Source organism: Poecilia reticulata, linkage group LG18 (genome assembly GCF_000633615.1).
Source record: "Poecilia reticulata strain Guanapo linkage group LG18, Guppy_female_1.0+MT, whole genome shotgun sequence".
Classification (NCBI taxonomy): domain Eukaryota; kingdom Metazoa; phylum Chordata; class Actinopteri; order Cyprinodontiformes; family Poeciliidae; genus Poecilia; species Poecilia reticulata.
Window position 1 is genome coordinate 13,190,939 of NC_024348.1, and position 20,794 is coordinate 13,211,732.

Consider the following 20,794-nt stretch of genomic DNA (forward strand, 5'->3'; position numbering starts at 1 on the left):
GGCTAGCTTCCCCGAGTTCGGCTCGTACATGACGAGCCGTCGAGTTCAGCCTGAGCGCTGAAGCGGCGGCACTGTGTTGTGGTCACTGGCAGCGGCGCGCTGCTCTGCGGCGGTGGCAGACGTACAAAGATACACGCTTTTGGTTTTAATTTAGCTCTTGGCTCTGCTGTGAGAATGTAAAATTAGTTCCCTGCTGCAGAGCGATAAACATCCCAGCTTACCTCATTCCAGTCATAGCTCATGATGGAGCGATACGGCCCGAGCTGCAGGCTTGTAAAGACTCTTTCATCTGCAACAGGGGAAATTTCAAAAGCCATCTTCCTGAAATGCAGCCTGGTTGGGGAAACTAGGACAGCTGGACGTGTTTGTTTAAACTGGAGAAGGATCCTCTCAGAGACAGAGAACCAGTAGCTGCGCCAGTGTCGCCTGATAACCTCCCAGTGTGACCGTTGACCTCCCAGCTCCGGGGTTAAGTGTGAAGTCTCTTCCTGCGGCGCGTCAGTCAATGAGGTGAGCCGTGCTGGGATGCTTCACACTGGAGGGAACGTTTAGGATTAGTGGCTCCAAAATGATCAAACCGCTGAGATTTTACCGCAAAATAAACTCAAGCTGACGTGATTGAAAAGAGAAAAAAAAAGATGAAAGTTCGGATACTACGTTTTTAGAAATCGCAAGGAATTTTAGTTTGAAGTCAATTTTTATTCATTTTTATGTGGGATTTTAACGCAATTAAAATCCCACATAAATGAGTTTGTTCAAGCAGTAAGTCATTAATAAAACATGCAGCACCATCATCCTCCAACCACTTAGGGTTGTCTTCTTCGTTGTCTCCGCCAGTAGTAACATCCAGTTGTTGATCGTGTAATGAGACAAAAGGGTTTCCATAGCGGTTTTACAAAATACACTAATTTCAGTAGAGGCTAAAAATCACTTCACCCTAGAGCAAAAACTTTATATGAAAAATCTTGAGCTCTTTTGTAATTGCTGTTTCCGTTGAGCACATTTATTTTCATAATTGCAGTTTGTGCAATTTTATGATCAATGAATATGCAGGATCTGAGATACTGTTCTTAATTTTGAAAAGAAACAATATTCTTAATGAGCGTTCTTGTTTAGTCCGCTTTAATCCAACTTTAATTCATTTGACTATAAGGTCTGGTTCATTAGCGGAGGGGTGAAATGAACTGCTGTTTGGATGTAAATGTGAACGCCAAGCAGACCTGGAGATGCTCCAAAAATAGGAGGACAACGTTATCTTTACCTTTTTCCATCAGGTGTTGTACGCAGGGGTGAAAGTAGTTTTAAATTCTTGGGGGTACTATGATAACAAAAAAAAATGTGTGTGTATATATATATATATATATAAGCTATTGGGTAGCTTATACAGTAGCTACCCAACTATATAAAAGTTGGGTAGCTCTTGAATTGCTACAAAATAAAGCTGTATTTCCTTCAGCCCACTGGCTGCAATGTTGACACCTTGAGATGCCATGAGACCTAAATCCTGAACATCATGGCATGGAGTGCATCCCAGTTTTCCATGTCTGGCATATAACCATTTATTTTAGCTTTTAAACTGGTTATATTGCTCCTGTGTCCAGATAGAGGGATAATCAGTAGCCTAGCATCATGACCTGTTTGTTCTGAAGATCCTGCAGCTTCCACTTCGTCTTCCTAACATGGCGCCTCCTCACCCTGACTCTCATACGGACAAGCTCTGTTAGCTTTAACCTAACAGAGCTCTGTTAGGTTAAAGCTCATCTTCTGAAGTTGGGATATTTTTCCTCCAACAGGTTCCAGAGGAATCACCTCAAACCAGATGTTGGACTGGATTTTATTTCAMTGTCATTTGTGAATGTTAGAGCCTCATTTTCAACAGTGAAGCTATAAAGGTTGAAAAAGGTTCATTAAATCTCATCAACATCAATATTTCCACTAAATAAGAGGCAAAAGAAATTGTTAAAGGACAAGCCTCTCAGACTTTGAGCTCGACGGCACCAAAAATTTTTTTTATATTGGACAATTTAACTTCACATAATTATCGCGGTAGAAGCCATTTGTTTAATACCTAATGAGACATATTTACCGTGTTTGATGTTTGTTGTGTATGACGTATAGTCACAAAGAACGAGGTAATTAGTAAAAGTTTGTCGTTTGTTGAATGTTCAGAAACTACAGCGGCTGTGATGAGCCAAGACAAAGGTAAAACAACCCGAACAGGTGATCAACTCTAAACCACTCGCACATTTTTATTCTCTGTCTTTCTGTGATTTAAGCAGACCCGTTGCCATGGCAACCTCCTGCGCTCCACAAGCCGACCAGAGATTGTTAAAAACATTCAGTCCATTACGATATTAGGTTTGCAGGCTTGATATTTATTTTGCGAGTATTAATAAGCGCTCCCCTGAACACAGCGGTGGTTAATTAGCTAATTTTAAACTCCTGCTCTGCTCGTTATTTTGGTAATGGAACCRAAACGCACAGAATTGCGCAACACTTTGTTGAAACAATAATCACTGAGATTATTATTGTTGTTGGGTCATTAATTTGAACACGTTTTGTTGATTTTTTTGTTGTTCTTTAATAAAGTTACTAACTTTTTCAGCGAGTCAGAGGAGGACGTGCTGCTCTCAGCCTCCTGGCTGCGTTCAGTTTGTCACCTAAAGCCTAGATTGACTCAAAATCTTCCGCGATCGACGTGTTGCACCGCTGCTCTAACAAAACATTAAGAGTTCAGAAATATGAAATGGGGAAAAAAGTTACTTATTAACTGATTAAGTCTGTTTTAGATTGTTCTTGAAAAGCTAATCAGTCACGGCTGCACAGTGAACCCACTGATTCTTTACAGCTGACAGCTGCTCCCCTCTCTTGCAGGTACTGCGTACCCCCCGCTAAATCTTTAAGGGGTACGCAGTACCCTGCCGTACCCCCTTACTTTCACCCCTGGTTGTACGATACAAACTGAATAATCAACACATTGAATAAAACTGAGAGGATAAAGACATATTTTGATAGAAAATTGTGATATTTTCCAGTGACATTTATTTTATTTTGATATACGGCTGAAAATGCTTAAGTGTCTTGTACCATCATTGAGGACATTAAAAAACTAAACAAATAGGATGTTTTGGCACAGAAAATGTTTAGTATTTCATTATCTTAAGATTTACATTGTGAAACCTGACAGTAGAGTCACAACTGTTGGCACTGTGGCAGATTAAGAAGCTGTTTTTCTTCACTTATTCCACTTCTGAACAACATGTAACTCTGTGGAGAACCACTAGACCAATAAATCAATAATCAGTTTGGAAAATGGTAATAAATGGTGAGTTGACACAGCAATCGAGCGTTTGTTTAGCGTTAGGACTTTATCTTAAACATAGTAACGGGGAAAAAGACCAAAGAGAAGCAAAAGATCTGCTTCTCCACGTCTTGCAGATGAGGTTAAAGATGGCCGACGGCGGCAGTTGTCTTCCTGATAAAGTTGAAAAGCACTTTTCCTTGGAGTTGAATTCCTGGATGAAGGACGGGCAGGACGCAAACCATCCGCGTGACGGACAAGCGCCAAAAATCTCTACGTTCAGCCTGGATGTCTCCTCGGCTTTTTAATCTCAGGTGACGGGTGTCGGCGTGCGTGCTGATGGTGACCTCTGACCTCCGAAGTTTGACAGATAAAGTTGAGGAGACGGCCGATGACAGACGGGCGTTTAGGACTGGAGACGATTGGAACCACTTTCACTGCTTTCGGTGAACTTTAAACTCTGCTTGACGTGAGGCGTAATGTCCAACGACTTCAGCTTGTCCTAAACAGATTTCTGTTTTATGATACCTCCCCCCGTTACTCTGATACCCCTAAATAAGAAGGAAGCCAGTCTGTAAATAATAATAAAAACATTTCCTTTTCCTTTCATGTAGTTGATGAGCTCAAATGTTGAACAGCAGCTTCATTTTGCCTTTAAAAGTAGTTTCTCCATAAATATGGAGGGTATATCCTGCCAAAATTCACAATATAGATATAAATAAAAACAATGCATTAAATAAGCACAAAATAAGAAAAATAAGAGAAAAAACATGCAAAAAAATGAAAATTAATAAAATAAGATGGAAAATAGAAAATGTTTATAATAAATTAATACTATTAAATTATATATTATATCATGCTTTAAGTCAAATAAGTTGGAAAAATTTCAATTTTTTGGATGCAAAATTTAGCCTTTTACATAATCTCTATATGGTCAATTGTGTCGTACATTACATCAAAACAATATGAGAATAATTTAATGAGAGAAACTCATTAAGAGAGTCCATAATGCAATAAAAAATAGTAAAAATACGAGAAGTCGTACGAGAATTAATTTATTATGAGAATAAAGTAACAATGCAAGAAAATATTGTAAGGTGTAACTTGTGAAGTTATAGTTTGGTTTTCGTTTCATAAATAAGGACTCATCTGTTCACACATCAGCTTCACATTATTATCAGTTTCATGACTGAAGCTGTTTAAACAACAGAGAATCACAAACTTGACGAGTCGCTTTGTGGTCTTAAAAACTATCAAAGCTTTGTTCTCGATAAAACAACTTTTTTTCTGGTAGTTTTACAGCTTTCTTCTGGTAACACAATGTCTTTATGACTTTATTCCCGTAATTTTAAAAAAACAACCTCTCAGTGTGGCTGTCATAATTTCCTTTTGCCGTTTTTTGAGAAGTTTTATGGCTGAAGAGAGCCGACAGATTTGATGGGTGATTGATGGAGGACAGCTGCGGTCTGGAGCCAGACGGCTGAGATGGACGGCTGCCAAAATGGCTGCTGTGTTTGATAAAAGTCCCATCCACTTTCACTGCTTTTAGTGACCTCTGACCTCTCTGCATGTCAAACGTTCAGGGAGACTGACAGCTTGGAGAGGGGGAAAAATGGAGAAGTTTCCAGCATTTATTGAGTTTTCATAAAGGCGGAAGAGTTTGGATTTGCAGAGTGTAAACAAGGAAAATAAACGGCCGGAGTTGGCATCAACATCTCTGACAAGTGAAAGGAGAGGAAGGAAAACGCTCCTGGAGAGAGAGAAGAAGGTAAATAAAGATGGAGGGAGGACGATAGATGAGGCTGAGGAGGAGAATATGGTGATGGAGAGAAATAATAGGAGTGAAACGAGAGATGGAGGGAGAGAAAACAAGAAAAGTGAGGGTAACGCATCACTTTGTTTTTGTGCTCGTCCCTCCTGGAAGAATAAGAGGAAGCAATAATCTGTGTGTGTGTGTGTGTGTGCGCGTGTGTGGAGCGATAGTGCAGGGGGGAGGTCACGGCGAGGTGAGAGAGGGGGAGCGAGACGGAGAGAAAGGTTCAACTAGAGGTGAAGAAAGGGACCTGCCGGTTTCTCTGAGTGTGTGTGCTGCGGGTGAATCCAGGGTCAGGTGTGTGTGTGTGTGTGTGTGTGTGTGGGAGCGGGTTCGGCAGCAGGACCTGCTGGATCGCGTGTGCCTCGTTTTTTTTTATCTTTGGAAAAGCCCACGCAGTTTTTTTTATTTTTTCTTCTTCTCTGTTTTTCATTTTCAGGAGTCCTGTCTGCTTTGTCTCGTCCTCCATTTTTCACCCCAAAAACCAACTTAAAATAACTTTTCAGCAAGATATAGGAGCTTGTTTCAAGTCAGTGCATCTTTTTTTTTTAATCAACATTAAGGAATCACTGAGATTATTATTGTAGGAATTTGTTTTAAGTCAATAATTCCTTAATATTGACTATAAAGAAAGTAAGAGTTCACTTATAACGCGGGAAAAAGGTCGTTATAAGTGAAATAGTGACTAGTGATTTTTTTTTAATCAATATTGAAGAAGTATTAACTGAGAACAAGTTCTTGTTTCTCACTGAAAATTTACTTTTAAGTTAGTTTTCTCATTTTTCACGTGCAACTATCATTAAAATAAAAAAATTTCTGCTCCTTACAAGACAATTTTTCCTATGTGAAATAATCTGCCAGTTGAACTTTTACTTTTTTATATTAAGAAAGCATAAATTTAACACTAGCTCCCATATGTTGCTAAAAAGTTACTTCTAAGTTGTTTTAGTCTTAATTTACATGTGCTGAGATTTTTACACTACAAACTAGACCGAAACACTTGGTAAAGTTGAGTTTTTCTTCTGTCTGAATTTAGGAATTGTTTCAACAACTTTACGTTTGTAGAGACTGGTAAATTATCTTGGGTTGAAATTGTTTGTGTTGATACTAGGGCTGCAACTATTGATTATTCTAGTTATCGATTATTCTATCAGTCATTTTGATGATTAATTTGGACCTGCTGGAATTGTGTGTGTGCCTCACTTTTTTTGGAACAGAGTCTATTCGAAACATTTTGTTATGTTTTAATTTGCCTTGTCCCTGGTATGGAACGTAGAAACCTTAAACTGCTGCTGCTGTTACCTAGCAGGCCGTTGCTAGGTAACCACAGAATGAGCGAGTTGCTAGGTAACCAAAGAGCGGATTAGTAAGTTCCTCCAACCTTCTGTGAAAGTTTGAGCGGCTGAAGTCTTTCCTTTGGATCGGAGCTCAGTGAATATTCTCTGTGTTAAATATTGAATATTTTATTGATATTGATCATGTGTCAGTTGAAATGCGTATTGATATGGATTTATTTTCCAGCCCTGTATTTAATTGTCTTAATTTGTGTTTCTATCTCCAAAGTTTGGTGCTGGAAAAGTTTGAACACTTTCCTTGAAAACGGTTGCAAAGTGCTGGAATTTTACTGTGAACTAGTGTAGTTTAATAGTGATGAATGCTACACCATGTTACACCTTTAACTGCCTGTAAATTATTAATTTTCTCTCTTTTAGCCGTGCGTTTTCTTTCTCCTGCAGACGCGTATTAAGTTGCCTGTTTCTGTTGCATGTTTTATGGGCCATTTGTAATCTGTTAGCCTGAGCTCAGCACGCTAACAGCTCAAACACGCCGCATGTTTTTTAAAAAGAGATGAGCCGATTTGGTGTGCCAGAGTTTAGGCAGCAGTCCGTTTTCAGATAAAATGTAAATATTGTAGCTGTGCTGCCAGCTTATCAGTCTGCGGTTTGGTGTTGGTCTTCTTTCCTGGTGAGTGTTAACACGACATTTCAGGGTTGCTTCCTGTAACAACTGCAGGATGCCTTTTATCTGTCCTCCCTTCAGCTTGTGTAAATCTCAAAAACCATCGGTAATTGTCAGAATAGGCTGACTTATTCAGTTAGCCACGTATTAAATTACACCGTTGGTTTAAAATAAAATGAATCTGAAGAGAGTTGACTTGCCAGACTATACACTGCAACAAAGATTTATTACTAAATTAAATCATCTAATCATCATAAATGGTTATTAGTAGTTTTTGAGAATCACCGGATGACCTCACACAGGCAAAATCTCAAACTGTTTATCTCAAGTGTGTAATGATTTGGTTTTCATCACAAACAAAGTTTTGTATTAATATGGGAGTAAACTGGGTCAGTGGCGGTTGACTTTTCTTTGTTCTTGTTTTTTTTTTCTACTGAAATGTTTTGCATACATTCTACTTTATATAAAACTCATAACCTGATATCAGGCGAGTTGTATTAATAGGAATAATTAATACTTCAGGATTTTTATGGATGTGAAAACAAGAACAAAAGAAAAGTCAACTGCCACTGACCCAGTTTACTCATATATTAATACAAAACTTTGTGATGAAAACCAAATAATGAGTATTTAAGTATTTGAAAGTTATTAATTGAATGTATATTAGAACGGCAAACAGCCCGGAGATCGCTCCCAAAGCAGGAAGTGGACTATAGTGCAGGGGATTCTGGGTAAATACAACCAAAACTAAGTCTAGCACTAGCAGGACAAATGGTTCGTGTTTTTTTTTTTTTTTTTTACCAAAAACAAAAGATAATTCGTACGACCCCTTTAATTTGACGCCACTCCATTTCTGTCTACATTCTGTGAATAAGGAAGTGACGCTCACAATTTCCTTCAGAGGTCTTCGTGTCGTCTCCTTTGGTGGTTCTTGGTGCAGCGCCACCGCAGGCGAGGAGGGGAACAGGTTCTTAAAACAGTTTGGTTGGTTTGACTCTGCAGTGTGAAAGAGAACCACAAAATGTTGCAAGTTTGGTCCCGAATCCAACCAAATCTACCAAACCGACCTACTTACTTCATCCAGCAGAATAAATAATTCATTTCTGTGTTGATTTAATGCCATAAAATTGGACTGGATTGCATAGATTAAAATCAAATGAACAGAAACATTTAAAAAGGTTTACAGTGACAACATTGGCAAGAGTAAAAGCCATTGGAGTTGAGAAAGAAAAGTTGGACTGTTGGGAATCGGCCAACCTCCTCCAAAATCTGGTTGGACAAACAGCCTCTGTTGGGAAGGTAACCAAATGCTGCTGAGGAGACGTTTCTCAGTAATGGACACCTGAAACACCATTAAAATGAGATAAACTGACAGTTTGTTCTTTATATTCAGCAGCAGTTGGATGATTGATATGAATTAGAAATAAATAAACACAAATGTGTCCTTTTTTTGTTGTGAAGCTACATCCATACAGCCATAAAAGTCCTGCTCAGCTTCCTGTATCTGATTAACACCGATCTTTTTCTTTTTTTTTTGTCTGCTGCAATGTACCTGTTCCTGAGTGCACACGCAGCACGCCTGTTTGTACTTGTTTATACGAGAGGATTAGCGGGTCAAACCTCGGCCACAACGGGGTGAACTTGAGGACAAGGAGAGGGGAACACGGCAGTGGGAGGACCGGGGAAGGAGAAGAAAACAGATAGCAGATAGTGGGAGTTGGATGAAGGTGGGAGGAAAACAAGGAGAAAGGGGAGGAAGTACAAAGAGGCATTCGTCTTCCCTGTGATGGCTGATTGAACCGAACAGAGCAAATATTCAGGAAACTTCCTGTTTTAGGGAATGGCAGCCTTGACCTCCTCACTTAGATTTACAGCGGTCATAAAAATGGAGGAAATGATTCAAGTTTACGTTTAAGAAAACTCTTAACTCAAGTGATACCGGACAATAACCTGAGTAAACAAATTGTAATGTCATTTATTAGCCAAGAAAAGCTGTCAAAACTAACCTATGGCCCAATGTGAAAAACTTACTCCACCCTGGATCATCAGCAACTGGTGAACAGTGACTCTTACATCACTCATGAGATACTTCACCTACTTTTCTTTGCAACATTGATTCATTTCAGCAATAGTTTAGTGTTTTAGTTTTGTTTCTAAGGCATTCGGACTCTAATTTGCTAGCATGTTTTGAATCTACGTCCTGCAACATTTTCTTTCCGAATGTTGTAGCAGGGAGCAGAATTCAATGTTCCATCAATAATGTCGAGTCATTCTGATCCTGATCATCACACTGCCACCACCATGGTTGACTAGTAGCTGTTAGCTTAACTCTGAAAAGCCTTTAGCTTGAACTACAGTGTTAGCTCAACTTGCCTCTTCTTTTAGAAGCTGCTAGTTCAATTCGAACTACCTGTTAGCTTGATCTTTGGAAACCTTTAACTTGAGTTTGAGTGCCTGTTTACTCAACTATGTGAAGCCATTAGATTGACTCTGAAAAGCCCTTAGCTTGAAGACAAGAAGCAGTTATCTTGAGTTTGTGTGCCAAGCTTAGCCATTTTCTGAACACTGAAAAGCTGTTGGCCTGTGTTTGAGTGCCTGTTAGCTTGACTTTATAGCTCAACTCTGAGAAACTGTTAGCTTGAAGTTTTCTTGAAGTTGAGCGCCTACTAGCAAATGAAAAGCTTTTAGCACTTATCTTAGAAGACATTAGCTTGAGTTTGAGTGCTTGTTAGCTTGACTTTATAGCTTGATTCTGAGAAGTCGTTAGCTGGACTCTGTGAAGCTTTAGCTTGAGTTTGAGTTCAGCTTTGAAAAGCTGTTATCTTAACTCTGAGAAGCCGTTAATTTGAACATCTCTATGATTCCTCAAATTGAAACCACACAGAAATATGTCCATTGTAGATAGAATACTGAATGCTTATAGTTTTCCCACATGACCCCGTTTTAAAAATAGTTCAAAAGAAATTGGTGTCATTCAAAAAGGCTAAATATGAGCTCTTCCTTTCCTCGGCAGCCTGTCATTCCACTCCTCACCCTGCCTCTCCTCCCATTTGTCGCGTTCGCTGTTCGGTGTCTGTTTCCATCTCTGCTCTTTCATTTGTGCCCTCCATCTTCCCCACATGTGGTTTTGCTCTCCATCTCTCTGCTCCACCTCCTCCTCTCTCATCCCTCGCTCACATATGGTTTCTCTCTCTGGATCTGTGTGTGTTTGGTGTTACGTGGAGTTCACTGGGGCTCCCTGCTCACACACAGACGGAGGTGGCTTACGGGTTAGCCTGCCTGTTTCTGCATGTGTGTTTTACGCAGGGTTCAGTAGGGCAGCAGCTGGTTATGCAACACTTTGAATAGTGGGTCAGTTAGACGAAGATGACACCGTTCCTCATTGCCTCTTTATTTGCTCTTTGTTTTGTTTTTTTTAAGTGACATTTAGCTCTGAGATGTCATAAAAACAGAGCTTTTAATGGAGGCCAGGTATTTGTCATGTTGGAGAAAAAGAAACCGTCCAGCTCCAGTGTTTGTAAATCCAATGCTAATTCAGTTTGTATAGTCCCCTCTAAGTTCTTAGGAAGATTATGGCTGCTCTGTTTGCGCTTTGCTCGTTTAGCACAGAGAAAACGCAGCACAGTTAACTCATAACAGGAAGGTCAGTCAGAGACCAAGCCGTCTCTTCCTCATTCAGACGTTTTAAACAAGCAGTTGGATCAGGTTTGAATCCAAGCTTTAGTTTCTAAATGATGCTGTAAAGAATACTCTGAACTAGTTTTCTGTCATTCCTTCATGGAAATGTACTAATAAATTATCTTTTTTATTGCTTACTTGGAGTGAAAAACTAGCAAAGATTTTAAAAAATGGTTAAAAGTTTAAAAGTATTTTAAAAATCTGAATTTCCTTTGATCCTAAAAAGCTTCTCATAAAAAAAACTCTTAATTTCAATAATCTCATAAATCTCTCCATATTTCTGATGATATTTTGCAGCTTTGAACTCATTCAAAGCTGCAGTGTGGTAACTCCCTGCTCCTGTAGCTGGTTAGCATATCGCCCTTCGCATGCGGACGTTGTTGATGTTGGTGTTAACGTTCTCAGGCTTCAGCTGATCTTTGAATCTGTGAGTCATTCTCTCTAAATCTCTCTTCCTCTTTCTCAATGTTTTGGTTCAGTTACTGGACCTTTTCACCCAGTGGGACTGGTCCACTTACCTGGCCGACTACGGGAAGTCCACCTGCAAATACCTGAGAGTCAACCCACACACTGCGCTGGCCCTGCTGGAGAAGTGAGTTTTAGCGACACTCTGGGTTTCACAGACTGTTTGTTTTTACTGCAGAGGATTAGCATAGCTGCTGCTATATGTCATGCTATCAAGTTTATGAAACATTTTTACAGAAAAACTGCTAAGAAAATAAAATTTTCTGGATTTACTGATTGTAAGATGGCTAAAAAGTTCAAAACTAGTTGCTGAGCACTGCTAGTCAGCTTGGAACACCCTTGCATTTTTTTCTGTTAAAAAAATATTATATATATTATATAAGTTATTTTATTCTCAGATAAAGTCAGAAACATAGTTGGCAATTCTCAACAACTTTAAAACTGAAATCACGAGTGAAAGGTCCAAAGAATCACTTCCTGAAGCGCAAACCGTACAGGTAGGAGAGTAATGACAGATGTGAGCCTGTCGAGGGCAACGTACTGTGATTGAATTTAGCGCTTTGGCGTTAGCAGAGCTGATGTTTATGATTAGCATTTTAGAATTAGCCCACCCTGACCCTAAACGTTAGGGTGGGTTAACGTTTTAGGGTCATAGATGACATCTAAAACATTTATAGATGTTATCTATGACATCTATAACCATGTTAATCTATAAAACCTTAAAAAATTTAACTCCACATTCAACCCTGCTTTACAGCGGTTTGTCTTCCACACACAGTGTGACGTCACCTCTGATCCCAATAATCAATTGGCTGAAAGGCCAAAGAAAATAAATGTATTAAATGCTGTTGATTCACATTCAGAAATCAGAACAGATCCAGAAATCGTGGTTTTAGGGTGGAATGTGAGATCTGTCCCACGTACATTTAGAAAAACAACAAAACGATGTGGAAATGATTCCCAGCTTATCATCTTCATCTGAACTCCTGTTTCCTGTCGTTCCTTCTCCTCCTGTTCGGACAGGTTGTTTAAGCCGTGAGTATCGTCTGTACGGTTGTGTGTGTCATGTTGAGTGCAGGCATGTGACTTTGAAGCCCTCCTAACCAGTTTTAATAGCGTGAGTGTGAAATCTCACCTGAGGGACTCTCTGTGTTAATGGAAAATCAGCCGATATGTTGATGATACTGAGGTTTATCTCTCCAAAAACGCCGCCCCCATCGGCCTGTATCTGAACCATCGCTGACGATGCAGAGATCTGAGCTTGTGTGGTAACACTGATCTGAATCACATCCTCTCTCACACTCAGCCTGCATGAAAACAAACAGTTTTAATCAGAGTTTGTGGATTAATGGTTTGTGAAAGTTTTTACATCAAGAACGCGAATACGTAATGAACAAACCCCAAAAGGAGACGAGGTATGACTAAACCTCCTGGAGATCCAGTATGCAACTGCATATCTGTGTGTTTTTAATGTGTTTACACTACTGTCCAAAAGTATTTCCCCTTTGCCAGGGGTGTCAACACTTTTTGTATCAATTTAAAGGTGACCTATTATACTTTCCTGGAACAGATTAGGACAGCTCTATGAGCAATACAAGACATGTTCATTACTTTCTTTTGCACAAAATCATTCTTAAATTTGCAATTATACAACCATACATCATTGAAAAGCAGAAGTGGCGCCTCCTGCACAACATAATAAGAATGCAGCAAGTGGTTTCTGGATGGTAAGTCAACAACAAAACACTTGGCTTTTCCAGAAGCCAAGGCATGCAGCGGAAAAACCAGCTGACCAAATGTGCTGGAACTCAGCTTGGGTTGCTAGTTAACAGGGCTTAGCATGGCTGAGGTTGCTAGGTAACGGTGGAATCCCTTTCAAATGTAACATTACATTTGATAGATTTTTGAAAAAGGTCAGTTTTCAGACACCTAAAATATTAATTTATTCCCCCAAAAAAGTGTCTGCATGTTTTTTAAGTGCTTATTACAACACTTTACAAATTTAATTTAGGCTCGATTTAATCTATTCTCAGCAATAAAAACACAGTTTAAGTCACTCTTCTTTTGAATTCTCATATTTAACCAATTTTAGTAAATCAATCACAAACAGATTTGGGCTCTGCTGCTTTTCAGGTAAAGTCACAGGAAAAATACAAACCTTGCAGGAGAAACCATAAAACCTGCTTCTTTTGTGAGAAGATTTAAATTTGTCTGCGATAATTTTCCCATAATTTGAACAAAAAGTCTTTAGGAACCTAAATTATAAATAGTTTTTCAGGGAACTGTTGAACAGTTGTTGCAGATGCATGTTCTTACACTCCTCTAGCCTTGTTTTGACCTTTCACCCCCAAAACATCTCCTGTCCTCGTTTTTCTGCCTGCAGGATGAAGGAGACGAGCAGGAAGAATGTCGTCCTCGCCCAGTTCAAGAAGGCGGACAGAGACCGACAGAAGCTCATCGACGCCGTCATCAAACAGCTACGCAACCTCATCGCGCAGCATCATGCCTAAACGGAGCCTCCTGATTGGTCAGGAGCGCCTTCCATCAGCCAAAAATCAGAACTAGCGCCGCGATTTTGGTTTTTGTTTCCATCCGATCTCCTGCTCTTTAGTTGCTAACCAAGCTGCCGTCAGTTAGCACATCCTCATAGAAAGCTACTGAGCCTTTATTTTGGTCGAGAAGCAGCAGATTTATGAGCCGAATCTAAAGGTGCTGCTCCTGAACTTCATTCATGCTGTCAGGTTTGACTTATTACTCCATATGGTGCCAGATGTACGGAAGTCCTGAAAGGCCAAACAAGAAAATAAAACATTTACAAAGTCTGACCAAATTTTTGACTTCTCTCAACTTCAGAAGTCAAGAGAAAAGTAAAACAAAGATTTTTTTTTGTGAAATTGGAGGATAATAATTATTTTTTTTAATTTAAAATATTTCATTCTACATGGTTTGTTGTACTTTCACGACTTTTAAGGTAAAAAAAACAAAAATTTGGTCAGACTTAGTAAAAAACAATTCTCATTTGGCCTTTCAGGACTCATTGCTCATTGAGACGTAAAACGTTTCCATGGAAACGGTTCATAAGGAATCCATGAACGCCAAATTTAGCCTGAGACTCTTCCATTTTTCCCGACCGAATAGGTTGGTTTAAGAAGCGACTTTTATTGTCTTCCACTTCGCTCGTCTTCGTTTCCTGTAGCACAACGAGGAAGCACGTTGAATGTACGTCTGAGAGATTATTCTGCTGTTTGTGATGTCATGTTAGGTTGCTGAGAACTTAGAAAAGCACTGAAATAAAGTCTAAAAAAAACAAAGTAAATACAGAATGTTACTGCAATATTTTCTTAAAGGGATATAGTCATATTAAATTAAAAAAGACACCCACTGGTTGTTGGATCAAAATGTACAAATAGTCTAACATTCAAATGCAAACATCAGTTTAAAAAAAACACAAATGGAACCAAAATGGAAACGTTTTGTGAAACTAAGTACACCTTTGGGTGTGTTTTCTTTTTAACATGACTGTAGTTTGGATTCTGCGAAGTGGGGTTGAATGAAAAGCCTTGAAACATTAGCTTAGAGGGAAAAAAAATCTACATTTAAGGAATATTTGGGTTCTGTGGCCTAAGTATGAGCAGTCACTATCTTCCCAGGCTTCAGTCTCAGTGATCCTGGATTGGAAAACAGTTCCTAGTTTACGGAATATTGGCTGATATGTGGATCTATGGAGCAGTTATAAGCGGTCAACATCTCATCTTGACTGAAGAACCATACTAATTTTGGAGATATTAGAGATTTATTCAAAAGTGGAGTTCTGTGGAGCAGTCATGAGCTGTCAATATCTTACCAAAGTAGAATTCGACCATTTTAAAATAAAAATGAAAAATCTTTACACTGTTGTCATTTTAGCATTAGTGGGTCATTTACATAACAGCTAAAGGTAAAAAAATTATATTAGCTTATTACCTTGTTAGGTTTTCCATATAAATACTGGAGTTGGTTTTTTGAATATGGGAAACCAGATCTATGGAGCTAAAAAAATAATAATTATAAAAATCTTTGTAACTGAAAATGATATAAAGCTGGAAAAAATTTCAAAACTACTGTTCAGATTCAATTGTAAAAAAAAAAAAGTCAGTTGGAAACATTTGTTTTTTTAGAACGACAAGTTGGGAAACCATCTGCAAACTGTGCAACACAATTGGAGCCAAAAAAATTCTTCTTTTTTGGGGGGGGGGGCTGAAAAAAAGATCTTAAGCTGAAAAAATTTTCAAAAGTACTTTTTAGATAGCTTACCATTTTTACAGAACAGCAGTGAAAAATATAGATGTTGTGCTCCCTATGAAGCAATAATTTCTCTGGAAACACAGATGTTTCTGTTTATTGCTGCTAAATTTGGTGAATTTTGTAGTTTGATTGTTTTGACTGATTATATTTATACAAAAGGCTCTCAAACAACCCCACTTCACAGAAAACCGTCTAACATACAACCTGCAAATACTTGAACCGGTGCCAGAACTTTACACCTCCACACAGAGAGTGAGGGACGTAAAGCTAAAGAAAATGGGGGATGTTGTCCAAACATGGCAACTTTTTTCCTCCCAATCCTTTCAGTGAAACTTGATCAGAACAGAAAGGGTGTTTGTTTATGAATAATTATAAATAACTGGGTCTTAAAGTGGAGTGGGGGATAATGCTCCAACCTGGCAACCGCTTTACATTGTTTGTGTAGAACCATTAATGCCAAGCACACTCAGTCCTGTCTTCCATGACGCCAAGATCTCAATACTTTTACACACAGTTCACTAATTAAAGCACAACATCTACTTACTTTCACACTAGATTGTTTCTCAAACTAATAATCTTTTTTTCTTTCTTTATTTCTCTTTCTTTGTTTTCGTTGAACTTGGGTGCAATATTGGAAAATGCAGCAGCGCGTTTAATGAATTAACGAACAGTGTGTGCTTTTTAAAGGGATTCAGACATAAATGTAAGTTTTTCTGTTTCATGAAGAACATTTTGTTCCGCTTTCTGTCTTGATTTTGCTGAGCGGCGTCTCATTTTGTGCATTTCTACGAGAACTTTAGTTACATTTTGTCTTTTTTTTTTTTTGGTTTGTTTTTTACTTTTCCAAAAGGGAACGGGGTGTTGAATGTGCCTTTGCTGTACGATGTTGTTCAGTCATTGAAGGAGCAATACTGCGTGTTTGGACAGTTTACTGATGGTTTACATAAAAAAAAAAAAACATTTTCCCGCATGTCAAACTTATAACTGGTTTCACTTGTTTTTGACTCACAGCATTAGTGCATCTTGGAGGGTTTTTGGATATTTTTTTGCGTTAAAACATGAGATTCAGTCCTTTTTCTGTTGGTTTTTCCTGAGTCTTCTCTCTGCAGAAGATGTTGTTACTTTGTTTGTGCGAAGCAAAAACTGTTGTGACATTAAATACACTGTACACTCTGATGTAGTATACCACTAATTTATGAAAATACTAATAAATGAGATATGCCAACAGATTAAAAATGGAATAAAAGTGCAAACTGGTGAATATTTTCTTCAAGTTTTGTTTATTTGAAGATATTTTTGAAATTGATTCTATTTTCTGGCTCAACGGCTCAGTTTCAAACAGAATGGAAGTAAAGTACGTAAAAGAAAATGGTCAAAGTTTTATTGCCGGAAAAAGTTTGATGCAAAACATCCAGTAAGCAGACCGCTTAACTTCGCAACCAAAACTGTTTCGTAAAATAACATTTACTGCGGAAAATGTTGATTTTTCTACTTGAAAAAGTGATAATAAATTGCAAAAATGATTCCAGGCATGTAATTTTCAATACAGATCTCTCAAAACGAAGCGCAAGGTTAAAGTTTAATTTCACTTTAGAAACCTACATAGAAACGTGTTGAAAACATCAATATCTTTGTTTTCAGCTCCTAGAAACAGTTTTTTTTTTTTTTACTGAGTCACAACCTGAAGGAAATGACAGTAATGATGAGACAAAGTGAATTTCTTCTGGGAATTTATCTGAATCCAAAACAACCAAAAGCTCCAAGACGTTTCCAATAAACTGGCCTTTTTGCTCTGACCCGTCGCCGAACCACCTTTGTTCAGTTTTCTTAAAACATTCATGGCTAAAAATTTCTAGAAGGGATGAGTCGGCGTGCTGTCACATTATAACCACTGCGAAAACCTGCTGACTCTTCAGATTTTAGTTCCTTCTTTAAGTTCCTTTTCCAAAGGTTTGTCAGTTGTTCAGTTTTGAAATTTTAATGTGATCACAGAATCCATGAACTCTTCTCCACCATGTTCACCCTGTTGTTGCTAACATGTCTGTTATTTCCTGTTTGTACCAAACGATGATGTGCTCTGAAAAAAAAAAATCACAGGAGGCAGCAAAAGGTCCAACTGACATTTCAGGGACTGGAACCTTTGTTCGCGCACGTTTCTGGTACACCCATAAATCTGACGCACAAGTGACATCTGCAAACATCAAAGCCGTTTGGTTTGCAGATGTCTCTTGTACCAATTTTTGCCTCTAAAAACAACTTGATTGGGCGTTGGAAAAGACTATTGTTGTATTTAAGTTGTGCTAAAAGGAGTTAGCATATTTGCTAAGTTAAACTAGCATTTTGATGCTAAACATGTTCCAGCAGCACAGACGTCCCCGATGCTAACGTTAGCATCAACAGTTCACAGTTTTAAAGGACTATTTCCACAGGCGGATTATTTCACTTATGACATGAGAAATATAAGTGAAAAAAAATCAAATTTCAATAATTATTGATTGAAAACAAGTTAATATTAAAAAAAATGCTTGTAAGTTAGTTTGGTCTTATTCCAAGTGTACTAAAATATTTGCACTAGAAACTAGACCAAAATTATTTGGTAGAGGTTGATATATTATTATTATTTTTTTTTTTTCTGTCAATCTGACCTGCAATGTTCACATTACTGCCAAAATTCAAAATAAATTCAGCAACAGTATCTTGTTAAAATAACAAACTTTCACATAATGAGATCTAAAAATACACTATTCTGACAGATTCCTTCTTCTCACCCCGTTTTTTAAAAACCAAATTTAAAAATCCTACTTTTAGCATTATGACATTTATTATTTGAAAGATATTTTGGTTTTAAGGAAATATAAACTTTGTTAAAATAAATTTTTCTTCTTTTAACATTTGTATGTCATTAAAATTGGACAAGTTTCTTGCTTTGCGAGGTTTTTTAAATCACAATAAAACGAGAGTTGTCTTGTTTTTACAAGATTTGGCAGTTCAGTGCTTCCGTAAGTTTCACTTGATAAAACCAAGGAAGGACGACGTGTAGAGAAATAAAAGCAGGTAAATCCAGCGTGTCCCAGTCCAATCCTACAGCGTTTTCCTGCTCTTCTCCTCTGATGTGAACCTTCCTTCTGCATATTTTCCAAGGTGTTCAACAGAACGACGGCGCCGCAACATGTGTGTGAGTTATCTCATTATTTATGCGCTGACAACCCGCGGGTCGCAGTAATGTGGTCTGAAGCAGATCCATCAAATCTCAAAGCCATCTTCATGTTTCATCTGCTGCTCAGGAGCAAAACCCAGTTAGAGCCTTCAGAACCGAGCAGAACCAAGACGAGGCTGTGAAGGATGGGTAGCTTTAAAGGGATAGTTTCACTTTAATATATATATAATAAACCTATATATAGATGGATATAATAAACAAATTTGTACTGTTTTAAAAGATTTTTGAAAACAGACATTTTAATGAGATTCACTGCAACAAAAGTTGAATCGACAGTCAGTGGATCCCTGATGTTGAACACAAACGCCGGTTAATTGCTGAAATTCACAAATACTTGAGACTCCCACTAAAAACACTTTTAATGGATCAAACACCAAATATATCTGACTGAAAACGGTGTAGGCGACCTTAAACATTCTCGGATAAAATTGAACATTTGACGAACATTTGCAGACGACATTCGCTGAACGTCAAAAGAAAACAAATGTTTGGTGGATGTTCAGTAAAGACTAGCCAATGTTCACGGATTGCTTAATGTTTTGATGTTCTGTGAACATCAGTGAATCGTTTATGCTAGCGGACAATGTTCGATGAACATCAAAACACTGAATGTTCACGTTGTGTTCTGCGAACGTCTTAGTAAAGTCCATTGGAACCCTATAAAACATGTTTAGTGGTGCTTCATTTTGATGTTTGGTGAACGTCATTTGAAAACGTTCACATTGCAGACAATGTTCACCAAACATCAAAACGAAACGCCATTTAATGTTCAGCGAATGACTAAGTCCAGCCGATGTTTGCTGAACGTTCGTGGCGAACGTCTCCAGAAAACAAGGTAAAACAGGAACAAACATTCAACAAACATCTAGTTAAAATCCAGTCGATGTTTACTGAATGTTTGTAGATAATGTTTCATTAACTTCAGCATAACTTCTATTAATGACATTAAAGACCACAAAGGTCATGGAATGGTCAAAAACTCTCCATTGTGGTTGGAATGAAGTAATTCTGCAAAGAGAAATAGGCCAAAGTTCATTGACAGAGGTGTAAAAGTCTTCAGTTTCTATGGGTGGGAAAAGCTTGATTGCTGTAAGGTTGGGAAACCAATTCTTAGAAATGGGAAGGAGCGAGTTTTCCACAGATGATCAGGTTGGTTGAGACTTTTTTAGCCTGTGTTTGATGACCTGAAATGAAATCGTGGTTTCAGAATTACAACTCTTTGAATCATAAACTAAGATTAAAGATGCAAACATTTTATCTTCTGTCTATTTTTACTTGCTGAGCCATTTTGTTATCCTTTACTGATGCATGCTGGTCTTCCGGGTCAGTCAGTTCAGACCCTTCATTTGTTTCACTCACTCCTCATATCTGTTCATCTTTATGGATTTGTCTAATCGGATCTCTTTGTTTTCATGAGACGCTCCGATTTGATTGGCCATTCGAACAGGAAGATATGAAAGCTAAATATAGAAACAGGAAGAGATGGGCGATAAACGACGACGACTTCCTGCACGAACTAGTGAACCTGGATCCTGCGTCCAAAAGCGGAAGGAGCCGGTACGCAACCACGAAAAAAACCCAAAAAACTCTTGTTTCCTGCAGAAGTATTTACACCCACTGAACTGTTTGTCCAATTTACACATTTAAACCACAAGTTGAACTGGTTTTATTGGGATTTTATGTGATTTTATTATGGTGAAGTGGAAGAAAATCATGAAGTACATTAATAAACCACCTGAGTCTAGACTGAACATTTCTCACAACTTTCTACCTCAAGCTCAGTCTGTTCTCAAGATTTTCAATTGGATTTGGGTTTGGACTTTGACTAGGCCATTTCAATTAGCTCAAAGGCCATTGCTTTGAGCTAATTGACCCCGTTTCTGTGTTTACCTGTCATCACTATGAATGATGCTGCCACCACCATGTTCCATCAACTAAATAATGTGATTTAGTTGGTTTCTGGTTGGTTTCCGGTTGGATTCTGGTTGGATTATGGTTGGTTTTTAGTTGGATTTTGGTTGGATTCTGGTTGGTTTCCGATTGGATTATGGTTGGTGTTTAGTTGGATTCTGGTTGG

General features: G+C 38.3%; 1 protein-coding gene across 2 annotated transcripts in view; it reads left to right on the top strand.

Annotated features, from left to right (window-relative positions):
* Positions 1-16,758, top strand: part of exoc6b (exocyst complex component 6B) — an 89,927-nt gene extending 73,169 nt beyond the window's left edge. For both annotated transcript variants that reach the window (XM_008435626.2, XM_008435627.2), the window contains 2 exons: positions 11,231-11,343; positions 13,600-16,758. In XM_008435626.2, coding sequence (XP_008433848.1) covers positions 11,231-11,343; positions 13,600-13,726 — 240 coding nt within the window. In that variant the 3' untranslated portion in view covers positions 13,727-16,758. The remainder of the gene's footprint in view (positions 1-11,230; positions 11,344-13,599) is intronic.
* The last annotated feature ends 4,036 nt before the right edge of the window (positions 16,759-20,794 follow it).